Source organism: Ctenopharyngodon idella, chromosome 21 (genome assembly GCF_019924925.1).
Source record: "Ctenopharyngodon idella isolate HZGC_01 chromosome 21, HZGC01, whole genome shotgun sequence".
Classification (NCBI taxonomy): Eukaryota; Metazoa; Chordata; class Actinopteri; order Cypriniformes; family Xenocyprididae; genus Ctenopharyngodon; species Ctenopharyngodon idella.
Window position 1 is genome coordinate 8,665,175 of NC_067240.1, and position 25,994 is coordinate 8,691,168.

The 25,994-nt window shown below is 36.2% G+C and overlaps 2 protein-coding genes across 4 annotated transcripts in view; one reads left to right on the forward strand and one right to left on the reverse strand.

Moving 5' to 3' along the window:
* LOC127504251 (alpha-(1,3)-fucosyltransferase 7-like) overlaps positions 1–23,074 on the forward strand; it is a 35,524-nt gene extending 12,450 nt beyond the window's left edge. Inside the window, exons 2-3 of one of the 3 annotated variants that reach the window (XR_007927316.1) lie at positions 18,924–21,758; positions 21,976–23,074. The gene's annotated coding sequence lies outside the window, so the exon portion shown is untranslated. Of the gene's footprint in view, positions 1–18,923; positions 21,759–21,975 lie in introns of those variants that run through there. The other 2 variants (XR_007927318.1, XR_007927317.1) reach the window with 2 other exon arrangements.
* Positions 3,821–25,994, reverse strand: part of npdc1a (neural proliferation, differentiation and control, 1a) — a 28,568-nt gene continuing 6,394 nt past the window's right edge. The window contains exons 2-9 of the mRNA XM_051878809.1: positions 17,860–18,018; positions 11,516–11,602; positions 11,004–11,195; positions 9,609–9,675; positions 8,800–8,881; positions 8,610–8,689; positions 8,078–8,177; positions 3,821–4,836 (exon numbers count right to left, since the gene is read on the reverse strand). Coding sequence (XP_051734769.1) covers positions 4,765–4,836; positions 8,078–8,177; positions 8,610–8,689; positions 8,800–8,881; positions 9,609–9,675; positions 11,004–11,195; positions 11,516–11,602; positions 17,860–18,018 — 839 coding nt within the window. The 3' untranslated portion in view covers positions 3,821–4,764. The remainder of the gene's footprint in view (positions 4,837–8,077; positions 8,178–8,609; positions 8,690–8,799; positions 8,882–9,608; positions 9,676–11,003; positions 11,196–11,515; positions 11,603–17,859; positions 18,019–25,994) is intronic.

Below are 25,994 nucleotides of genomic sequence, written 5' to 3' on the forward strand. Positions count from 1 at the left end.
GAATGCAAGGTAGACCTATATGTTAAGGCATGAAAGTATCACATGGCTATCATGCACACATAACTGCTTTGATTCCCTGTCTAATCCCTCTGATGCTTCGCCACCCACCCAGGGCATCACACACACACACACACACCAGCACCATCAGTACAAGCACAGCCAACACAAATCTACAACAATCAACCCCCTGCCATCAAACACACTCTTGCAGACCAGGAGCTATAGGTCACAACTGAGCTGTCCATCTCTCCTGGTCACAAAGCCGAGGAAAGGACACACAGGAGGCCTCCGGGGCCAGTCAAAGCTTTTAAAAGACATCAAACCACTGCTGCAGGCATTGTGCTGGCCCATGGACTTGGGTGGGGATTGTTATGTAAAGTGCAGACAGAGGAGGAGAAAGTGGAAAGAGATGACACAGGTCCATGGGGTGTGCAGTGAGGGACGGCGGAACCAGGATTAGGCCGCAAAACATTCCCAGGTGGCTCTTTTTGGCCGGCCGTGTCTATTTAGATGGTTTATGTACTGTGAAATTTATACTCAGCAATTTTTTTTTCTTGAGATAACTTTATCAGAGGAAATAATAACTCGATCTAGAGATACAACAGGCATGTATTTAACATGGACTGAGCTGTTTTGCTTAGTATGGTGCAAAAGCATCACCCCACCCTTGTTTACTAATGCATTCTTGGATATATCAGAAGGAGGCTGCATCTGCCTCTGCTTCTTTAGAATCAGATAGATGTGGGAACCAAATGCTAAAAGGGCGTATATATTGTGGTAAAGGCTGAGATAAAATGGTTTGAAGATAACAATCTAGAGGAAGTAAACACTAAAAAAATAAAAATTCTCTCACACTCATCTATACAAAATTACAACATAAATCAAAATGTTTGGGAAATAAGCTAAATCAAATTACTGTTTTAAACCTCTCAGTTGCTTTCTGATCTCACTTTATAATATGGCATCTAAAGTATTATATCAAATAAGGTTATTATAGTGAAACTACAAAAATGTTACAATAAAAATAAACACTAACTGGGAATTTTTTTATTTTTTATTTCAGCTAGTTACCAAAACCAGCATTTTCCATTTTAATTTAGTTTAATTTACTAAACGTACTAAAATTAAAGTTAAAACTGAACTAAAATGAATAAAAACTATAGATATAGTTAAAAAAAAAACTAACAAAAATGACAAAAAATTTTAACTTCAGACTAAAGCTAAAAAATCTAACTAAAAATAGCTCTAATTCAAATTATCTTAATGATACTAAAACACTGATGATTAAAATGATTAATATCTATCATAAAATTGGAAGTTGAATTTGCTTTATGAGGTGGCTACACAAAAAATAACTAAAAAAAGGAAAAAAATTACAAAATAAAATATCGTTTCCATTGAAACAGTAATATACCGTAAAAACAACGCATTCTGGGTAATATTATTTGTTTTTGAGAAAGTAATCTATAGGATACTTTAACGAAAATGACAAATATTACCCAGAATGCCTTGTTTTTACACCATATTACTTCTGTATATTACAATGCATTCTGGGTAATATTATTTGTCGTTTTCGAGAAAGTAGCTTAGGCAGAGATTGTATATTATAGGGAGATGAGAGGGTCTGTATCTCTTACCATTGGAGAAAGCGTAACGGCTAACTTAATCACGTGCGGCACCTCTCAGCCTATCGCGTAATGGCCTCTGGTCTCCTTTCCTGCGTACTGCCAGTACTGCCCGTGCATACCGCCACAGCCGGAACGTTAGCATTAGCCGTTACGCTTTTTTGGCTAAAGGTTGCAGACTTGCCTTCCAGGGGCTTTGGCCTAGACCTCTTTTCTTTAAACGACAAATATTACCCAGAATGCATTGTTTTTATTGTATATTAGCTACTGCGAAAAACAGCATTTTTCAATGGAAAAAAGTATTTTACAGTGTAAATTTGTTTAATTTTTTCATTATAGAGTGTACTTTTTGCTAAATCATATATATTTTACAAGTTGCCAAATTCGTATAAATTCTTACGAATGACCTACCCCTAACCCCGCCCCTAAACCTGCCTGTCACTGGGGTTTAGCCACCTCGTAAAATCCATACGAACTGGCCGTGAGATAGCGTTGGAAATTGTTGTTGACTGTATTCTTTTGAATTATAACGACAGCAGCAATATCTACACAAATATAGGTAGTATATTTTATACAATATAGAATATATTAAACAAATATAACTTCTTACATGCCAAGTCATACTCTAGAAATCATTTATGTCACATTAAGGGTCATTTAATAGTTCCCTATTAATCTTTCTCTGAAGCAAAAAAAAAAAAAAAAAAAAAAGCTACAAATATGGTCTGGTAAACAGTGAACATGTTTTTTAATGTCTTTTTCCCCCCCTTACGTATATAAAAAACTGATCCTGGATTTTAGTATCTGATAAACAGGTATGTGACCTCTCATCCCTCTGCCCCATTCACTTATACAACCTGTCCGATGGCCTTTTGATTGCTTTTGACACCCTGCTGACGACTACTGCCTCTATCCCCACATATCTTGATCGGGTGGCCTATGGCTGCCTTCCTCACCATTCAAAGTTACAATGGCCTTTAATGGCTCTCCCCCCATAGACACCTCAATGAGGCTGGATCTGTGATGGGCTCCTCTGAACCACACCTTATGGGGCAGTTAAGTGGCCCATTGCAGAAAAGAGCCTGTATTGGGGGAGGTCGTGTGTCCACGTTCTTTTTGGATGCTTGAGCTGGAGAGGACAAACGGTTACTTTCAGAGAACAAGCGTTTTTCAGCTCCAACCTAAAACAAATATGTACAACAGAAATTAAACACTGACAGATGTTTCAAAACAATCAAAGATTTGAGGTCAAACATACACTTTTGACAATGAAAGACCTTGATATTCACATGCAACACTATCCATACAATCCTACTTGATTTATGGAACAGCTGCCCTAGTGCATTTAATGCACTAATGTGATGTAATTTACTGTAATGTGACACAATACATTACGGTTTGATGAGAGGCTTTATGTAAATATACAATACAAAATAAAAAGTCAAACAAATAAGTAAATGTATTAACTTTTTAATAACCAAACCAATACCTACTTGAAATATTTCCTCTATGTGCCATGTACCATCTTAATCATTTTGAATACCGTTTAATACAATACCACTCAAAAGTTTGGGGTCAGTAAGATTGTTTTTTTGTTTTGGAAGAAATTGAAACTTTTATTCAGCAAGGATGCATTAAACTGTTAAAAAGTGACAGTACATACATCTATAATATAAAAAAAATATATATTTTGAACTTTCTACTCATCAAGAAATTCTGTTTCACACTTGTCACAAAAATATACTGTTTTCCACATTGATAATAATAAGAACTCTTTCTTGAGCAGCAAATCAGCATATTAGAATGATTTCTGAAGGATCATGTGACACTGAAGAGTAATGATGCTGAAAACAGCTATTTTAAATAATAATATTTCACTATATTACCGTTTTTACTGTTTTTGATCAAATAAATGCAACCTTCTTTCATAAACATAAAAAAAAACGACCCCCAACTTTTGAACAGTAGTGCGTATGCATTATATTGCAAAAAATTAAGTTAAAAAAGTGAAAAATAATAATAATTCAATCCTAATCCAAACATGACCATAATAATAGTATTATAACAGCAAATCTTGAATTATAATATTCATCACAGCTGTGATGGTATGCAAGATTGTGATTGTTTTATAGCTCATATGCAATAATGTCATTATCACCCATACACTTCAAGGAAATACAATATAATACAATACATGTATTTAAGTTTATTTATTTATTTATTTACACTAAAGTGACTTGAGCACAGGAACCATAACATCTCTTTTTCAGTGTGACTAGTATTTAATTCCCTGCCACAGTCATTATATCATTAGATAAACTGCATTTTGATTTTTACTGAGGGATACAAAGAAAACAAACAAACAAAAAAAAAGAGATAAGAGTGGGATAAAGAGACTTCACACTTCATTGAAGAACATACAGAGGAAAAATTACTAAAGTGACAAAAATGAAACAGAACTCTTCTTAATTAAAAAAAGAGAATATATTATGTTGTTTTAGATCAGCACTGATAAAGACAAGCAAATGTCGACAATAAGAAAATAATATTCAGATAAGGAGAGGCAAATTACAATGTATGAGAGACCACTGTGTATTTCTTATACACAATAATAAGAAGGTGCGCTTCTGAAGGCAGCTTTGCCCAAAAAAGATGAACACTGCTTTAAAAAATTACATCTAGCCGAAAGAGACGCTTATAAAGATTCCTAACGTGACACGTGATTTTAAAAGGGAGGAGACATAAAACGCTATTGAAGAAACACCAGACTTAAAGAATAAAGGTGTGGTGAAAAGAAACCGCATTAAAAGGACGGTTTGAGTTTCCACTGAGAGTTTGCGGCGCAAGAGTTTTTATATGTGCATCTGAGTACAAGGAAAACCTCTTAACCACTGCTGTCTGTTACTTCATCGCTCGTCTACATACCATCCCTTCTTCAGTATCTTTAGAGTTTGGGTATTTTTTTCACTTTGTTCTGAGGGGCTGGGCATCAGCTCAGACGTTCCAGGAAAAATACAGTCATAGTGTTTTTTCGATGTCATCATTCATGAGTGGTGCAACTTCACCCTATGGAGGAATGCTTTTAGGTGTGTTAGGCCTATTCTAAAATTATGCAGGGGTGTGTGTGTGTGTGTCCAGGTCACTTATGATTTCTCTGCGAGTGTAAGGTGGAGTCGTCAAACAGTGGGTTTTTCACCTCCATCTCTCCAGTCTGCAGAGAAAAATGACACATAGTGGTTACTCATTTCTGGACAGAACTGCACTGTTAGATGTGCATCTTCTGCAGAAGTAGATTTTTGTCTTAACACTCGACCAGGAAATCACCTGTGTGTGTGTTTGTGTGTGTGTGTGTGTCTATATATAAGACAAAAATATACTTCTGCAAAAGATGCATATCCCAGAAAAGTGGCAAAACCTCAAAAAGGATGAGTTAGACAACTTTACACACACAGGGCTTGACATTAATATCTGCAAACCTGTCAAATGCGGGTGGATTTCAACAGTGATGTGTAACGCAGTCACTCTTGACAGCTAGTTTGGTGCTGAATTTTATATATAATATATTGTAGTCTTTTAAGAAAGGCATCTGAAATAATAAACTAAGTGCAATGTAGTGTTGTCTTAAATGTCGATTTTCAATACATAGCCTATCGTTCCTGAAATATCTGAAATGCTTCCAATACTCATCTTCCGCTGAATAGATACACTATATCAGCTGCACTTTCTTGCTCTCTCATTTCTCCGACAGCGAGATGACACACAAACCCGCCTCCCCTCACTCACTTGTTTCATTTGCTCCGGTTGTTGGTGTTGCAGCCAGTGCTTGAATTTCGGCGTGGGATTGAGCGTATTGTGCATAATTTTAGTCATTCCTGCAGATTTCGTGCTCACACCCAAAGTGCGCGCACATAAAACCGCCTCTCAGAACTAAATTGAGTTCTTTTTCACTGCTTATTGCGCTTAAACAGTCAAATACACACAAAATAATGTCAAAATGCCTGTCTTGGCAAGTATTCACGTAAACACCGTCAGTTACGTGTTAAGTGAATGTAAACAGTTGAGAAAGAAAACGTGTAGCAGTATATGGGGCCGTTCACATATTGCGTCTTTTGCGCGTGAAAGTTCATTATTTCAAGTGTATGCGTGCGACAAGCGCGCTCGTAATACAGTGGGTACGGAAAGTATTTAGACCCCCTTAAATTTTTCACTCTTTGTTATATTGCAGCCATTTGCTAAAATCATTTAAGTTCATTTTTTTCCCTCATTAATGTACACACAGCACCCCATATTGACAGAAAAACACAGAATTGTTGACATTTTTGCAGATTTATTAAAAAAGAAAAACTGAAATATCACATGGTCCTAAGTATTCAGACCCTTTGCTGTGACACTCATATATTTAACTCAGGTGCTGTCCATTTCTTCTGATCATCCTTGAGATGGTTCTACACCTTCATTTGAGTCCAGCTGTGTTTGATTATACTGATTAGACTTGATTAGGAAAGCCACACACCTGTCTATATAAGACCTTACAGCTCACAGTGCATGTCAGAGCAAATGAGAATCATGAGGTCAAAGGAACTGCCTGAAGAGCTCAGAAGCAGAATTGTGGCAAGGCACAGATCTGGCCAAGGTTACAAAAAAAAATTCTGCTGCACTTAAGGTTCCTAAGAGCACAGTGGCCTCCATAATCCTTAAATGGAAGACATTTGGGACGACCAGAACCCTTCCTAGAGCTGGCCGTCCGGCCAAACTGAGCTATCGGGGAAGAAGAGCCTTGGTGAGAGAGGTAAAGAAGAACCCAAAGATCACTGTGGCTGAGCTCCAGAGATGCAGTCGGGAGATGGGAGAAAGTTGTAGAAAGTCAACCATCACTGCAGCCCTCCACCAGTCGGGGCTTTATGGCAGAGTGGCCTGACGGAAGCCTCTCCTCAGTGCAAGACACATGAAAGCCTGCATGGAGTTTGCCAAGATGGTGAGAAATAAGATTCTCTGGTCTGATGAGACCAAGATAGAACTTTTTGGCCTTAATTCTAAGCGGTATGTGTGGAGAAAACCAGGCACTGCTCATCACCTGTCCAATACAGTCCCAACAGTGAAGCATGGTGATGGCAGCATCATGCTGTGGGGGTGTTTTTCAGCTGCAGGGACAGGACGACTGGTTGCAATCGAGGGAAAGATGAATGCGGCCAAGTACAGGGATATCCTGGACGAAAACCTTCTCCAGAGTGCTCAGGACCTCAGACTGGGCCGAAGGTTTACCTTCCAACAAGACAATGACCCTAAGCACACAGCTAAAATAACGAAGGAGTGGCTTCACAACAACTCCGTGACTGTTCTTGAATGGCCCAGCCAGAGCCCTGACTTAAACCCAATTGAGCATCTCTGGAGAGACCTAAAAATGGCTGTCCACCAACGTTTACCATCCAACCTGACAGAAATGGAGAGGATCTGCAAGGAGGAATGGCAGAGGATCCCCAAATCCAGGTGTGAAAAACTTGTTGCATCTTTCCCAAAAAGACTCATGGCTGTATTAAATCAAAAGGGTGCTTCTACTAAATACTGAGCAAAGGGTCTGAATACTTAGGACCATGTGATATTTCAGTTTTTCTTTTTTAATAAATCTGCAAAAATGTCAACAATTCTGTGTTTTTCTGTCAATATGGGGTGCTGTGTGTACATTAATGGGGAAAAAAATGAACTTAAATGATTTTAGCAAATGGCTGCAATATAACAAAGAGTGAAACATTTAAGGGGGTCTGAATACTTTCCGTACCCACTGTAGAAGCGACGTGGTTGCGATGCACATGCAGTGCAGCGCTCTTGTTTTTTTTCCCAGGCGCGCCTATGCCGCGGCTAGATGAAAACATCTAAACTTTTCAGAATGCCGCAAGCGCACAGCAGGTCATGTGACAAGAACCAACGGATCAGCTTGGGCCTTTCCATAACAACATCGAAAGCTCAGCTAATAATAGCTATACAGGGCGGGTTTTTATTTCTCATCTCCATAAATATATCTAGTAGTAAACCTAATGCAAGGGCTAGAAATCAATTAATCCTTTGCTGATACTTCCTCGTCATCATGGAGAGTGCAGTTCATGGTTGCATAGCAACGACAGACGCCACAGGAGCGCAAACGCTTGTGGAAAGGAGGAGAAAGTGGCGCGGCCGCGCTTTCCACACATTTTTAGACACGATATGTGAACGGCCCCTAATGGATCTGTGCATCAGATTTTAAAGTGACAGCAACCTAATATACCTGCTGCCAAATTATGAGATAATATTAAAAATATCTGTATGGCAGTTTTCCCCATGGTATTGATGTCAAAATTGTGGCCAGTGAAAACGCTGAGTGGCTAGTAACTTTGGAAAACCACTAAAAAAGTTAAGTCAAGCCCTATAGGAAGTTAGTAAAGTAAGTGAGGAATATAGATGCTACAAAGTGTACACACCGGTGCCAGTCCAGGGCACTCATACACAGTGAAATCTCCCTCTTCATTCTCCTCATCTGATGTGGCCCCAGACTCTGAGACTTTAGGTTCTGCTTTATGTCTGTGTTCAGAAAAGAAAAAAAGACATGAACGTCTATAACTGAAATAATATGGACCACATTTTATGATACTTTCATGCTCTCACAGTGCAATGGCTGCTTCAACATTGTTATCATGATGTCAAAACTTTTGCACAATAGCTGCGAATAGTTGTGAAAAAAAATGCAACAGCCATTTTTGGCTTACATATTGGTTTTTTATACTGGCCCAGTTTAAATGCATTTCCATTGTAACATCTTAACATGATTCATATAAATATGAAACATGTACATTCAAGTACAAATGAAAGTCAAACAAAAAACGGTTTTTGCAAACATGTGTTTTCAGTCAGCAGTTTCCTAAAGCGACTTACGACAAAAATGCACAAATAATGTTAAAGGAAACCACATTCTAAAATGACTCAACTAATCAGCAGATCATGTATTGTGCTTACTTCTCCATTGAGAGCATCTGTTGTTTCTGATGCTGGTAGTGATACATCTGAGCATTGTGAGCCAGTGTTTTATCCCCAGACTAAAACATGGAAAGAATGCTTGTAAACAATTAAACATTACAAGAAGAAGTGCTGAAGTGTTTATTGTATTTTTGGATGTATGAATTGCCATTAATGTGAATTCTCTTACAGAAGTATGGTTATGGTCGGGGCCTGCTGCATGAAATGCAGGGTAATCCACCTTCTGAGCCAAATGAGTTTCTCTCTGTAACCTGTAAAAAAGAAAAAAAAAAAAAAGAAAGAAAAAAAAAAAAGGTCTGCAATAGAAAACACTGAGATTTACACTGACATGTACATTGTTTTAAAGAAGTACACATATCATTTCCTAAAATAATTTGTTTGCTAAAGGTGCACTGTACTGAAAATAGAATATAAAATTCTAAAATATATTTAATATAAATGAAAAAAAAAAAACTGCACAAAAAATGATAAAATATATAAATAAATATTCTTTTATTTATAAAAAATACAAAAAGGATAAAAATATTATTTTATTTAAAATACAAAATTTAAAAAAGGCCACACTGACAACAAAATACTAATTATATATATATATATATATATATATATATATATATATATATATATATATATATATATATATATATATATATATATATATATACACACACACACACACTTGTATGTATACTTATATATAACTCCTGGATTATTTTATCATACATTATTTTTATAATATATTATAATTGTTATTTATAAATTATTTATAATATGCAATAAAAAATTATAAAAAATTAAAATCTGGTAACATCTTTCACTGTCCTTGCCTTGGTTAAATACTGGAGATACAATTTTTATTTAGAAAGGCCATCTTCATTGAACAGGAAGTTTGTTTGAAAAATGATAATGGATTTGGCTGACAAAACAATCTAACTAGTTGTATAACTGATAAATAATAATAATAAAGATTAAATTTACCTGATCCAGCAGACGGTAGCAACAATAAGTGCCATGGCCCCCAAAATAATGCATAAAGATATCATCACTGCTCCCAGCGATACAATCACACACAATTATAAAAGAGAGAAACAGAGACAGACAAGAAAAATTATGAGGAGGACTGTCATATACAGAAGATTGCGATTCATTAAAATGGGATACATTCAATGGCACTTTAATGAGAACACAGTGTGTAAATTGATAAATGCCAGAGAGGTTTCCACATAATTCAGAGAGGCTCACAATGTACTAACATTTGAGGATAAGCCAGTTATAAAAAATCCAAAACATCATGTGATGGGCCTGCTGTTAAAATGTCATCTTTGTCAGGGATGTAGGCCAAGCAAACCACAGTAAATCCGGTAAAATGACATTAAAATTTGAGCATTTTGCACTAGATTTCTGTGAAAACTGGGTCAAAGCATGATGAAATGCTAAAAAAAAGAAAAAGAAAAAGCAACTCATATCAGCACATTGATCATACATTCTAAAAAGTAATTCAGGGGACCTGTTACCACAACTTAAATAAGTGCATGGTTGCAAGTTAAAAATTCTAACTTATTGTTTTAATTAAACCTTTTAAGTTGCAAACATAATTTTTTAGAGTTCTGTTGACATAATAATGTTGATCATTACATCAACTTAATATCGTCTGTAATTTAAACTTAAATTTCTGCGTTAATTGGCTTTAAAAAAAAAAAAAAAAAAATTATATATATATATATATATATATATATATATATATATATATTGTAGTAACTTAATGAAATTGGAATTTAATGCCTAAGTTATAAATACAAGTTCCCAGCATGCTTTGCATAGGACTTGAAATTAAGTGTTAATTTATTTGTTTTTAGTGAAGAGAGAGACATGTTAGTGTTTAATGCTGTTTAAAAGAGTTTCTGTAATGTTGAAGTTTTTGTGGTTACCATTGTGCTGAAGAGTAGATACATGAAGGTAAACACTACATTGACTCTATAAGCAATGACTGCGCTAATGCCAGTGACAAGTAATATCTTACTTGTTCATTAAATATACATGTTAAATAAGTTATGCCAGCATGTGCTAAGATAGCTGTTGATTTGAACTGAAATATATAAGATTAATTGGTTCCAGGGCTACAACTCTGGTAGTTGGAGCGACTTAATTTTTTTGAGTAATCAACTTAAAAATTTGTGTTTATGCTACAAATTAAGTTCCTCAACTCAGTGTAGCTTGTTGGTTGAATGTAAATTCACTCAAAGTTGTTATAACTCAAAAAAAAATTTGCACACTGTTGCGTTAATTTTTGTTTTTTGTTAAGCCAACACATTATTTTTGTGTAATTAGACCTTATTAAAAAAAACAAAAAAAACAAAGTCGAAAGACACATACAGACTAGCAGGCTGTCTCTGGAAGTGTTGGGGGAAGCGATCGGCCCATGACGATCGGACGAGTTTGTGATTGGCTGGGGAGATTTAGGAGTGTGGTGTTGTGGTGTCGATGGGCTGCTGGTTGTTAGTTCTATGGTTGTGGGTTTGGGCAGACTCTTCTGCTTCGATTCTGACCGGGATTGTAGAGGAGACTCTAAAGAAGAAAGAGAAAAGGAGGGAAAAAAACTTAAATTTTTATCTAATGTCCCTAATTACTACATTCTTATATGAGGTGTTTTCACTGTATATGAAGAGTTTCCACTGTAAACTAAGGGGAAAGGCCTTGCCAATCCAACTCTGCTGTTATTTGTCATATGTGTGAAGCACACCACATTTAAACCGAAACTCCACTTATAGCAAAAAGCGGGCGAGCTGGAAACTCAGAAGAGTTTTGCTATGACTTGTGACCACTATAACCGCCATACTACCTCACTAACCATAACCACACAGATTTTAAGAGCAGATTGTTCAAACCTGGCTGCTTGACTTCTGACATTTGCTGCTTGGCAATGAAAGAGGACAGATGGTCGATTTCTTCATCAACGTCATGATAGGAGATCACTGTGAAAACAAAGACAGAATTTCATATAATAAAAATACTTTTTGGTACTTCAAAAATACTATGGGATTACCATACATGTCCATGGTTCTGCCAGGCAATGTGTACAAAAATCATGGCACCATGTCTTAAAAACAACATACCACATATTTTTCTGGTACTTCAAAGTCAAAACTTGGTTCAAACTCAGTGATAATTCATGATTATTCATATATACTCTATGAGAGATTGGGCTGTGTGTGTTCTGAGAGTGAGAGTGTGCCAGGGTGTCGTTTGTTTGACACGCTCTAAATGGAAAACAAAAGCAGCACATGGTTTAATGGTACGTTTGGCCAGACAGTAAGCTGCATACCAAGACTATGGAAGATCGTCCCCCGGCAACCAGCCTGAGTGTGTGTGTGTGTGTGTGTGTGTGTGTGGCCAATGGGGGTGTGTGTGTGTGTGTGTGTGTGTGATTGCTCATTAACTCTTACACATCAGAACTCCTACAACTTTCAGTAAATTGATTCAAAAGAACTTATTCACAGAATGGAATCAAAACTCAGTTGTCATTTATCTTAAATAATAATAATAAAAAATAAATTTAAAATAAAATAAAATATAAAATAATAACCGATTCACAACACAGTGTTATTTACTTTAAATATTAACCACACAATAACGTATTTAATAATAAACATTAAATATATAATAAACAATAAATAAATATTCAATACATATTGTCCAGCCCTAGTTGGTAAATTTTTTGTAATAAAAAAATATTACATAAAATTAAAAAATATATAGAAATTCCAGAACACCATAAAATTAACTAAATAATTTTTTTTTATATACTTTAAATAATAAATATATCACCCAGTCCAAGTTGGTTAATTTTAAATAATTAAAAAAAGAATATATTGTAAACATTTTTTATTTCAACCACCCCTAGCTGATTACTTTTATATAATAAAAACATTATATAGAATATATTGTAAATAATTACATCAACAAGCTCTAGGTGGCTAATTTTATTTGTTAAAAAAATTCTAATATTTTCTATACATTACGTCATCCATCCCTGGTTGGTTATTTTTTTTTTTTTTTTTTTTTTAAATAAACAAAATAATTTTGAATATACTATATACATTATATCATCCAGGCCTGATTGGCTAATTTTATATTGGCAACAACATAACAAAGACCATATCAAAAATATTTGTTATATCTCCCAGCCCTCCCAAAATATTGAATATATCATAACTGTTTAATATATTGCCGAACCCTGGTTTTGTCTGCTGTTACTTTAAAAAAAATGTTCCAGCCTGATTTGACACATTGACAGAGCTCATAACTGCCATGACGTTCTGTTCCTGTTGTTTATGGTGCAGTGAGATGCTGAAAAAAGTAGTATTTCCATACAGCAAACCTTACCGTAATCAACGATTCACGTTGTACATTGAAATAAACATCAAGTCTTTATTCCAGAAAGTGCTGACAGACTGGAACTACTGGAAAAGGGAATATTTATTGTCATGAAAGTGTGTGTTTAGTCTACAGAAGATTGGCCATCTGCCTCCTGGAACAAGACTGATGTGATACAGCAACACATATCGCTGTCTGAACACCCCCACAGTCCAGGCTGTGTGTCCTCCACAGCAGGTGTCAAAGGAGGCGGGACAAACCATCTGTACTTGATTTAAGGGGACAAGTGGACCTATAAATCGGTGGTTTATACATAAAGGGGGTGTTCAGAAAGCCTGACTAAAGTCTGATGTACAACAAGTAGGTGTCAAATCAAGTTTTGATTCAGCAGGTGCTACATGTACAAGATCAGACCAGGGTTATTATAGTTAACTCAAACCATAAAAACATTTTTGTTGCTTGAAATAAAATAACAATCACAAGCTCTGACATGCAATCTCATCTTTAAAAACACTATAAACATATTATTCAAACTATTATGAAATCAAATGATTTTTTTTAATAATCCACATTTATGAAAAGTGTCTAAGATTACGGTATATAACTCAGTTTGTGTACTCTTTCTGCATGTGCACTAAAAGTATGCACTTCACTGGGGGATGGGAAAGTCCATAAAGTGTGCATTAAGACAGAACAGCGACATAATGTTATGCCATTACAAAATTGTGCCTTGATACCACAGACCTCTTACCATTTGCATTAGCATGTAAAAATAAGCATATTAACCAAATAAAGAATACATGGATGCATACTTCAAAAACCCCACTTAAAAAGTATACCACCCCGGCACCTTTGGCTGACTGTTTTCAGCATATGTGATTTGGGACACACTAATTTCTCTGACTCCTGACCTTTGCAAGCATATCACGCAGCTTTCTAGAACCAGCCAGACACAACAGCTCTGACTGGCATCTAAAACCAATAGGTAGTATATAGGCTATGTATGAAATGAGTTTTTGACACGATTATGCTGCCATCTAGTGGTGACTTCACTAAGCGCACTGGTCAGCGGATATCAATTTTCAGGTGTTTTTGACAGACAACGAGTTCTTAAATCTGAATCAATGCAAAGCAATAACACATTAAATCTAAAAAAGTTCAATTCTTATATGTGATTCACTGACATCAACCAACTCTGGACAACACCAAAGTACTACTTCCAGCCAGGCTATTTCAGTCAATGTGATAATTAACACAGTCATGTACTGTAAGTTTTTAAATTACGCAGTTTTTTTTCTTTTTTTTTTTTTCACTAATGTCCTGTGCTGCGTCAAATTTTTTATGCCCTCATTAACTCACTAACTTCCCTCCGTCTCGCTCATTTGGATGTACGTCATTGTTTACGTTGCACGAGTGCCCACTACTGGCGGAACCCTTGAAATGTGTTTAAAATCGATCTTGGAATCCAAAATGGAGCTGATTTGTTATTTACAGTTTTTCTATATGACTTTGTTTTATGCACCATTCTATAGGCCTGTATGTATGCTTGGGCTGTTGGAGAAATCAAAACAATTACAAAAACTAAAATGATGATGATAATACAATTGACCCTTCGCAAAGACCCGCCCCCCTTAGTTACAGTTGCTTTGTCCGACAAGCCATGGCGCTGTCACGCCACACAGAGTGAAAAATACATCGCGGAGCAATGAGGAAACTGACAACACGTCGGCAGATAAGACAGAGCAGGTCAAATTGTGTAATTTTTTAAGAAATTCGAACAATAAAAACCGTTTTGTGGCTCTTTAATGTGTCATGACAGATCGCTGTAGCGCCTCAGATCAAGCGTCTCGTGAACCGATAATCTCTTATAGCATCAAATAAACATGAATGAACATGAGAAGGAATGTCCTTTCAAACGCGGAAAGACGTCAGTACACACCATTTTTCAAGTTCAAGTCCACCGAGGTTAGTCTTCTAACTCCTGACTGCTTTGTCGGACAAAATGGCGGATTCGGCGTTATGATTGGTTAGATAGCTTGTCAATCAAACTCCCAGCGAAGGGTCAATTAACTATAACTGAAATATAAAAATATAAAAAAAACAGTCGGCTTAAGGTAGCTACAAGTATTATGTGGTTAGATGTCAAAATAACTCCAATTATATCATACACTAGAGTTGTATGGGGTGGAGGTAAATTAAGCGTGATCTGCTGTGACATCCAAATTGTGTTGCATTGTGGTCTATGGATCTGCCTAAAGTGTATATATTGAGTAGACTTGCTCCCTCTGTCAAAATTGAGGGGTTGAAGGTCTGTCTAAATAAACGCCCCTCACCCACTTGACGAAGTTAAATGCACTTGTCGCAAAATGTCGGCGGGGAATCCTCTAAGGGTAACTGCTTAGGGAAGTTCGAGAGTGTATGTCTAACAGTAGAGTTAAAGGGTTAGTTCACCCACAAATTGTCATTAGTTACTCACCCTCATGTCGTTCCAAACCCTGATCGCTTTTCATGATGAACAGATTTAATTTAGGCTTTTATTCACGTAAACATTGATCAGTGAACATAAACCGAAGCTCAACCGAACCTGAATGATGTGCGAGAACAAACCTCTTCCGAAAGCTGAAGCGTGCTGCATAACCAATGAGATTAATTCTCGTGTGTTATGCAGCACGTTTGAGCTTTCGGAAGAGGTATGTTCTCGCACGTCAAAAAGCGATCAAGTCTCTTCAGAAAATTTGGACTAAACCACTCAATTAATATGCAATTGCAAGGCTGTCTATGGAGGAGTCAGAGAGCTTTTGGATTTCATCAAATATATCTTAATCTGTGTTCTGAAGATGAACGAAGGTCTTATGAGTGTGGAAAGACATGAGGGTGAGTAATTAATGAATTTTTGGGTGAACTCTTTAAATGCAGCCATGGGTCTGGTCTCTCTCTGGATTCATTTCCATTCAGTGACGCAAAAATGAGATTGCTGACCTACATAGATGAATGATGATTAGTGGCAGACACTTCAGTTCAGCTGATGGCTGTTAAATACGGTCAATGTGGCCCAAATTCAAGGGCTGGAAAATCGGGATTTCAAAAACATTAGAGTTATAAAAATCCAATAGAGTTATAAAAATTCAAATTAAATGTAATTGTACTTTAAATGTCAAGACCCAGTGTTGTTCACTCGTGGCAATATTAAAGCAAAGAGATTCATGACGCAGGACTGTTTGATCAGTAAACTCTTTAACAGCAGGTTCCACCTTGGTCTAACATACACAGTCACTTTATTTGTGCTCTTTAGATCTTTAAGACTTTTCTGGAAAGCATTTCAAAAGGTAAAGGTATAAAAACTGCTCTAAAATTCAAGATAACATATCCTATCCTATAATAAAACACATTCATATGCTCTTATTTTTGAAGATATTCTTAGTAACAGAAAGCCAGGCTCCGTCTACACAAATGAAATGCTCAAAATGAAAGTAGTCAGCTGTACTCTTCAGCCCTTTATCAGACTCTTCATCAGTGAGCCAGGCCTGTGTTTGCAGAGCTGAATCACTCATTACAGGAAAGATACTGCGGAGTATGAAAAAGAGAGAAGGTGAGGTAGAAAGAAGGTCTATTAGCAGAAGAATTTTGGGCGTAGACAAAACCCATGGATTTCGATAATATGGAAACAGAATGGAGTAAAAATGTATTTATAAATTATTACGTATGTATTTTAAAATTACTAATCGCGTGTGTGTGTGTGTGTATGTATGCATATATATATATATATATATATATATATATATATATATATAGAGAGAGAGAGAGAGAGAGAGAAATATAAATAAAATATAAAAAAAATAAGTATATAAAAATAAAATTATTATAATTATTATATTTATAAAATAAAAATTATATAATAATTGCATAATTTAAAATAAAATATTAAGAAAAAATGTATTTTATAATCCCTTCTGCTTCCATATGAAACTACATTATAGTTATCAGAGCCATTCATAACAAAGAGGTTTATAATAATTTTCTGAGGAGAGTGATATTTTGTATATTAATATATGCATATTTTGAATATACTGCATTACATGACTTAAGTCAATTTCTTTGACAGGAACAAAAAAAGAGAGAACATATTACACCTGTGTTAGCATCACTTCATTGGTTACCTGTTCGATTCAGAGTTGATTTTAAGGTTTTAGTATTTGTATTTAAATCACTTCATGATCTTGCCCCTTCTTATATTTCAGATATATACTATTCCTATACTAAAAATATATATTATTAATAAATACTATTATACATCTACAGTATATGAAAGCATGTGTTGCTAAAGATGACATATAAAAATTATTTAGTGCAAAAACGAAACTATCTATGACTGCAGTATTGTAATAGATTAGAAAAAGAGTGCTTTTTCTTTCTGCAAGAGCAGCGCTCACATGGAATTACATTCAAGCCAAGGCCGCACACAGACATAAGCGTGCATGCTTTCAATCCAACTGATTAAATTCAGCCATGTGCCTCTGCCACATGAGGAGAGCGAAAGAGATTAAGCATTATGCTCACCACAAAACCAACAGAAATGGTGAGAGAGGAGAGAAACAAGAGCAAAAGCACAGGTCAGATGATGGGAAGATTTGCGGTCTAAACCATTAACATCATCTCCTCTTTCAGGATGACATTAGTCACAGGCCGAGGGTTTGGTTAATGAATGCACAGCATTTGGCTTGAGAAAACGATTGCGTGTTGCCTGACTCACAGTTTGCCAGTGCATGAGCACCAAAGCACAAGCCAGATCAGACAATAGGTGCTAAATAAATTGTGACACAGTAGCCATTAGGTGGGTGTGTGAAAGCCTTCGTACCTTGGAGGTGGTGCTGGGGATTGTGTCTCCTGTGATCAACACAAAGTCCCAATTCATCTTCCTCCAATGGGGTAAGGCAGGGGCCACAGTGGCAGGATCCAGATTTGGATAAGTGCCGCCGCATCCTGGCACAGTCTATGTGATCGGGGCACTTGTTTGCTGAAAAAAAAAAAAAAATAATAGAAAAGATGTTAAAAGAATAAAAAGTATTAGATAAACTCAAATTATATTACCCTGCATAGTTTAACTTTCTAGTGCCCTGAAGCACTATACATCACATGTCATGTATTTGAATATTAATGTGCCTTAAAATCATTATGCATTAGTGCACCAGGTGTTAAAGGCAGTTAAAGCAAATGTTGTTCCTACGGGTATCATTAAAAGTCATCATTTCCTCTGAAGCCACATTTAGTAACCTGTGATGTTTTTATTGGTATTTTTGTTTCTAAAGGTAGAGAATATCAGTATATCCCTTTTCACATTCATAATAATGCTCTTAAATTTCATAAAAGCTCTTGACATCTGTTGTTTGTAAAGCCAGCAAACCAACGTACAAGTGGCAACTTTTGCATGATACACGCAAGGACAGAAAAGAAGGATTTGACGTAAAAGTGTCTCGTAGATGCTGTCGATAGAGCTTAACTTGCATTGAACCTGAAAATTCCTTGAAGCCTCAAAAACATTGAATGGTAATGGTGAGTAAAGTACCCAGTGACATCAATGCTATTGAATTCAATGTGTCTCATACCCTTGAGTGACTTCTAATCGCTCGAAAAATCAGTCATCGACACAAACACGCTTGAATGACTCAAATCGGTCCACAGTCGCAGTCATAAACTCAGCTCCTTCTCTTCAATGATATAATGTGATCCGGTTCTCTACAAATCCCTCCATTTTCTTTCTAATTCTCTCTGTGGGGGAGCTTGGCACTCGGTGGAGACTACAGAAGGAAATTGGGTCAGCAGCAGGTGCTGTGATAGTGCTTGTGGATTTCATTGTGGAGCAATGTTTTAGAATCACTGATGTACTATATCAGAACCCCAACAATGTCTGTTCATTTTCAGCTGCCATGAATATATGCTTCAGTGTCTTGTGATGAGTGGATCGCTATCAGTCACTCTGACATCATCTGGGGGACGTCAGTAGGAACTCACCGCTGAGCATCAACCTAATGACACATCCGGAAGAATTTAAATGAGCATGAAGCATCATCAAACCATCATCCACTCTCTGTTCTGAACGGCTCATTCTTAATGGAGGACGGGAGCTCAGCTGGACTGTGAAACTCAACTAATGGTGTGTATCTTATAAGACAAACTTGTGTAATTTGTTCATGTCCACATAACTAGATTCTGAAAGCTTTTCTTTGCTTTTACAGTCACAATTTAATATACACAGGCCTCCTCGAGGACGATGTGTTTCCAGGCAAAAAAAAAAAAAAAAAAAAAGAGCTGTTATAAAAGGGTAGAAGAGCCCTGTCAAGGCAAATGCTAACATAAGCCACAGCAGGAATGTACATAGAATATATGTTCATCTATGTTCTAATTAGGGTTGCAAAGGGGTGGAAAATTTCTGGTAAATTTCCAGAAACTTTCCATGGGAAATTAAGCTAGGGAATTTTGTAAATATTCAAAAACTTAACGAGAATTTATGGGAATTAATTGGAAATTTGGGGTAATTTATACAAACTGTATCATATACAAACATAATATAAACATTCTGTTTGGTCATAATCAGAAATACATTTAAGACATTTAAGTTCCCTGTTATAGACTAACCTGCAATTTTGCAAATTTCCATTTTATTACCGTTAATTCCTATATATTCCTTGTTAATCCCCGTTGGAAATTTTCCAACCCTAGTTCTAACACACACTTTGGAAAACCTATTAATAAACTAGAAGTGATTTTATATCAAGCCCCTGATTTTACATCATACATAAAGTGTCGACCCAACACAGCACCAAAATTTTTTGACAAATACACTACCGTTCAAAAGTTTGAGGTTGGTACGATTTTTGAAATGTTTTTGAAAAAAGGCTCACCAAGGCTGAATTTATTTGATCAAAAATACAGTAAACGTTATGAAATATATTATTACAATTTAAAATAACTGTTTTATATTTTAATACAGTTTAAAGCTGCAGTCCGGAAGTTTTGCCTCTTTGTCGCCATCTGTTTGAAACCTGCAATTGCAGTTATATGCGGAATTATTATTGTTATGTGCGTTGTGCATCGGCATGACTTTGTGCGGATGAATCTAATGTTTGGTGTCAGTCACCACATCGGTGTGGATACTGTACTTCGGAAACAGATTCTACGTCTTGGAAGTATGACCAAAATAAGAATTTTCACGGGAAAATGTCATCTGAACAAGTAAGTAACAAATCTGCCATTTTTGTTCTGACCAACTGAGAAAAAAGCATTAGGCCTACAATAAATCGCGCTGCCAATGGTGATTAAATCTAACAATCGTTTAGCTCGTATCATGCCAGACCATTCAAATGATTATTATTATTATTCTTTGTTCTCAAATTGTTAATGTTAACAACATCAGCATTGCGTGACTATGTGTATTTAGTGTGTATTAACGTTACCTGGAGATTTCAATTTCTGTAGCCACTCCGCAGTCCGACGTATTTTGCTTTTGACCACGGGTGAATCTCCAGTTTTCACTGATGATTGTCATTTGGATCTTTCTGGATTACAATCCGCCATCTAAATGATAAGTTTAGCTGCTGTGAGAAAAGGCTATAACTGATCCGCTAAAAGCAGCATCCTCACATGATATAGCTACTAGCTGGGACTCCTTCCTTTCTGTTTACAGACGTGACGTAATGACGCAAAGACGAACGACTGAATGCTCGAATTTCCCGTGGAAACCCACCAGTACCACTCTTATTATAAAACATTATTACAAGCTTACCGTTGTGAATCAACCTAAGGTAAGGAGATAGTTTTGAACACTGGCTGGTTATGTACTTGGTCAGAAATTGATTTTGGATCTTTTTTAACCAAAAAAAGTTACGGACTGCAGCTTTAAAATGAATTTATTCCTGTAATGTCAAAATTTGAATTTTGAATTTTCAGCATCATTACTCCAATCTTTAGTGTCACATGATCCTTCAGATATCATTCTAATATACTGATTTGGTAATTTTTATTATTATCACATATGAAAACAGTTATGCAGCTTAATAATTTTATGGAAACTGTGATACTTTTTTTCCCCAGGATTCATCTTTGATGAATAGAAATTTCAAAAGAACAGCATTTGTTTGAAATAGAAATCATTTGTAACATAAGTATGAACTGCACATCTGTCACCCAACATGCTGGCATCTGCCTGGTTGGCTAGTTTCGACTGATTTACGCCAAAAATACCATAGGGTTTAAATCGGCTTACAATGTTTGACATCAACAATAAAAAAAAGGAACGTTTTTCTTCCTCCCTATGCATGTTTATATGGTGACCTGCAAATAAAAATCAATATCTTTATCTTCAAATGTGTGCTGGTGGTGTGGCGCACCAGTTAACTAACTGGAAGGTGCCTGGATCGATCACTGTAAGGATATTAGCTTTGACTATATCAACATTGTAACCTTTATTAGGTGTTGCTTATCCTCCTGCCGCTAAATATGAATTGATTTCTGCTCACCACTAGTCATAGACATCATCATCCCTCATTAGTCTTCATAAAACACCACCAGATTGCTTTTAAATCTGGACGAGGAGTCATGAGAACTGAGATTAACTGACTAATGAGGTGCAACTGTATGTGTGCATGTGAGAGATACACATTTCTCTAAACACCCCGCTGGGCCGCCCACCTCCAGCCGGTCATGGACATTAATTTATACAACCAACCACAAGCTCAAGCTGCGCTTGGAAATAAAGAGGTAATTTGGAAGCAACAGGTTTTTTAAACTACACTGCATCAAATATACTTCTATCTCAGTAACTACTTGACTTTAGTGTCATTAAGCTGAATCCTTTATCCCAAATTTCTTGCAGTACACTTACTACACAACATCAGTAAACTGATCTTTAAGGGATAGGTCACCAAAAACAATTCTGTCATGATTTACTCACACTGTATGTCATTTTTTCCCCCAGTGAAACACAAAAGAAGACATACTGAACAACTGTTTTTGCCATACAATGAAAGTCAGTGGGGTTTGTATACAACTCTGGACCAAATTGACTTTTATTGCATGGACGACAAAAAAAAACCCCACTGAGACCTCTTTCAAAATATCCAATTTTGTGTAGGAACCTATTGTTTTAGCTAAAAGGGCTCACTGACTATTCATCTGAAACTGTAGTGTTTCTGGTTGGAGGAGATGCTTTGATCGCCAGATCAGTCAGTCCATCTCCGCTCATCCAGACATCAATGACATAACACTGATCAAAGTCAATCCTGACAGACCACTTATAATTATATTTGGACTCTCTGAAGGAGAAGTGAGATGGGCATTTATGTGTACAATCATCATATGACACATGTAAACCTTGAAAAGGAAGGCAAGAGTGAAAGAGTGAATCTAAATGGACACAGAGCTGTTTCTGAAGCAAATTATAGTATAATATAAAATAAAAAGTAATATTAAATTTTTTATATAATTGAACCAGTGGTGTGTTTGTTGGGAGCATTGCCCAGAAAAAATGTACAATGAGGAAAGGTATGTATATAGGATAGATATTTACTACGGATATTGTTATTGATAGCTAAAAAAAATTATAACAGTGGAAGAAAGAAGATCCTCCAAGCTTGGTTCAATGGACTCAGAGACTGAAACAATTTTATACAATGGAAAAATGACTGCATGCCTACAAATGAAGATGGATGTTTTACAATAAATTTGGATATTAAACTAAGATAGGTTATAAAGAATAGGATGACGCGTGTTTTTAAGGGGTTTGAATGTTGGGGATGGGGAAGTTCTGTAAAAACAAAGGTAAGAAATTTAAATAAGTTTTTAAAAAAAATTGTTATATAATTCAATATAATTAAATAAACTGAGAGGCTACCACATAAGCGTGTTTGTCGACATGCTTGGCTCATTCAATCAGATGTTTCTGTTACTGTTTTAAGTATAGTGTACTCATGTGTTAACATGAAGCTAAATAAACTTTTCACTTAATTCCAAAATAAATAAATAAATGTGATTAGGTATGTTCTATATGTATTTATACTTAAAAATAATAATAAAAAAATCATAAATTGAATACTACTACTACTAATGATAAAATAAGAAATGCTTATGTAATCTATAAAACATTTTTGGTTTGAATTTTCAGTATGATTAACTAAACTGGAAAACATATTGTTATCATGGTATAAAATTAATTTTTTAATTATTTATTAATAATTGCTCAATATAGGATTTAGGTCTTATCTATTGAAGCATGTGTCCAACGCTGAATAAAAAATAAAAAAGGTAAACAACTTTTTATTTCACAATTCTGATATCTTTCTCACTGCGTGATAGCGTCAGAATTGTGAGATATAACTCTAAGAGAAATAAGGTCAGTTTTTTTTCCCTCAGAATTGGACTTTATAACTCAATTGCAAGTTTATATCACACATTTCTGAGAAAAGAAGAATTGTGAGTTTATATCTCGCAAGCTTCCTTATTTATCTCACTAGTTCACATTTAAACAAGAAAAAATGAATTCTCATTGGGTGGATTCTTCTTGGGCACTATTGCGATGAAATCAAGTATACAATTAGGTAACTCAGAAATAAGAAATTTAACTGATTGTAAACACCTTGTTCTGGTCCTTTTGTTTATGAACACATCTGTAACTTTCCTTAAAAAACCAAACAAAAAAACAATTCACCAAAACCTCCAATAGGTATGATCCTCCCAGGAGGCTATGGATAATCATATTTTCTCAAAACATCTCTGGTCATTTGCTGTGCCAAGGAAAAGCGCACATGATTACATAAGAAAGATCAGCATATCATAAAGCTGGATTAAAAATGAATATTTCTAACCATCTGCTGCTGGCTCAGAAATCATTAACCAATCTCTGACTGGGAAGAAAGCCAACATAAGCACAGAACTACAGCATGAGAACAGCAACACACTTACGTGGCAATATTGACAGTTTCCCCTTACTTCGTGAGGTAGGATGTTAATCATAAGTGGCCACAAATGTTAAAAAACATGTTAAAGGGATCGTTCACACAAAAATGAAAATTCTGTCATCATTTACTCACCCTCAAGTTGTTCCAAACCTGTATGAATTACTTTCTTCTGCTGAAGACAAAAGAAGGTATTTTGAAAAATATGGTTAAGCAAACAGTTTCTGGTACCCATTGACTTCCATAGTATTTTTTTTTTCTTCCATACTAGGGAAGTCAATGGGGTCCATCAATTGTTTGGTTCCCCATATTCTTCAAAATATCTTCTTTTGTGTTCAGCAGAAGAAAGTAATTTTCGGGTGAACTATCCCTTTAAGAAGCAATAAATTTTAAAAAATTTCAGCTGGATAATAACCTTGCAGTTGTGATAGGAGATGAACAGGAAAGTGTGGATGGATAAGGGAAAACTCCCATTGTGTGGACTTCCTGTTGCTCCACTTAAAGTCAAGCTAAGTGCCAGTTCTTTTGCCTGTTTAAACTGGCTCTCTTTCATGCCTGCATATATAATCAGATCTTAATCTCATAAAGTCATATTATTAACTTAGACTTTACATTCCTGATAAAATCAAATGCATGCAAATGCAAAGGTCGCTGGGTGTTTAGGCACCACTATGCATTTGTTAAGGTGTTCACAATGGTTTTAGTACACCGCTATGTGGTTACTAGATGTTCTGGGTGGTTGCTTCCTGGTCCAAGTAAAACAAACTCACCGCCAAGTTTTGATGATATTCTGGGATCTAGATTCGGCTTGGGTATCTCCTTCAGTGTAAATCTAAGGGATGTTTTCACCTGTTGAATCTTTTTAAACAGCAATACCACATAATTTGATATATCATTAAGTTCTGAAGCATTGTGCCTACATATGTCTACATTCTCACACAATATCCTTGATCTAAAAAAAGACCTTCAGAGATACTCCAAGATATCGGCTATGTGCTCACTGTTTCCTTCCATTTGTCTCTTTCTCACTCTCATTACTTATTAACTTCATGGGAACGGGCTACTATCCCTGCTGCTATGGAAACTATGTTGTCCGGCTAACACCCACTTGTTGTCAGGTTGTAATCACGTGTTGCCAGGCACATGTGATTACAACTGGATCACACTGTATGGGTCGGTAACCATCACTAGGTTACGTTTTGCACAAACATGGTGGGACTCTCAAATGCCAAATGTAAATATTATGGTACAAGAATGTGATAATCATTAACCATTACAATGGTATATCTCAAAGCACCAAAAACAATTGATCTGATCAGCGTCACTGTAACATGGTCTTGTGTAGCCAGACCTTCAGACTGACAGCAGAAGGTCTGGACTCCATAGCAGCTTTCACTGGCCAAGGACCGCCCAGAGGCCGTACGACTGACATGTAAAGCAACCAATCACAGTTTGTTTTGTTCCACGTCATGTTAAAGGGGACCTATAATGCCGAATTTTGTGTGTCCCTTTAAATGCAAATGAGCTGCTGCTCCCGGCCACTTTCCAAAAGAGGGCGGAGCTTTAACAGCTCACGTTTCGGTTGCTCAACAACAACAAAGCTGGAGAATCTCACGCAGCCAAAATGACGATTGTCAGTAACGGTGTTCAGATTTACATTGTTCAAACCGGAGTCGGACACTGATGGAGAGACTCAGGAAGAAGTTACAACTTTTAGAAAGCAACTGGACATTTCTGAATGGTTAGTGGATAAATTTATGTTGCTGTGGCGTTGATTCAACTCATCTACTGGCATGTGCCATCATGTTAATCTTTTGTGCAAATCCAGCGTTGAATTGACCCTCGTTTGTGAAGCAGTCTGGTGTAAAATGACGACATGGTAACAACACTCTACTACAGCAACTCTTCCTCTTCTCTAAAGCAGCCCAACATGGCCTCACCCCCTTTCTTGCATTCTCGGGGGCAGGGTTTATGTAAATTAGGCTTAGTGATGTCACTAACCCGGGAAGAAGCTCATCATAGTCCCTACCAGCCATTTGTTGTA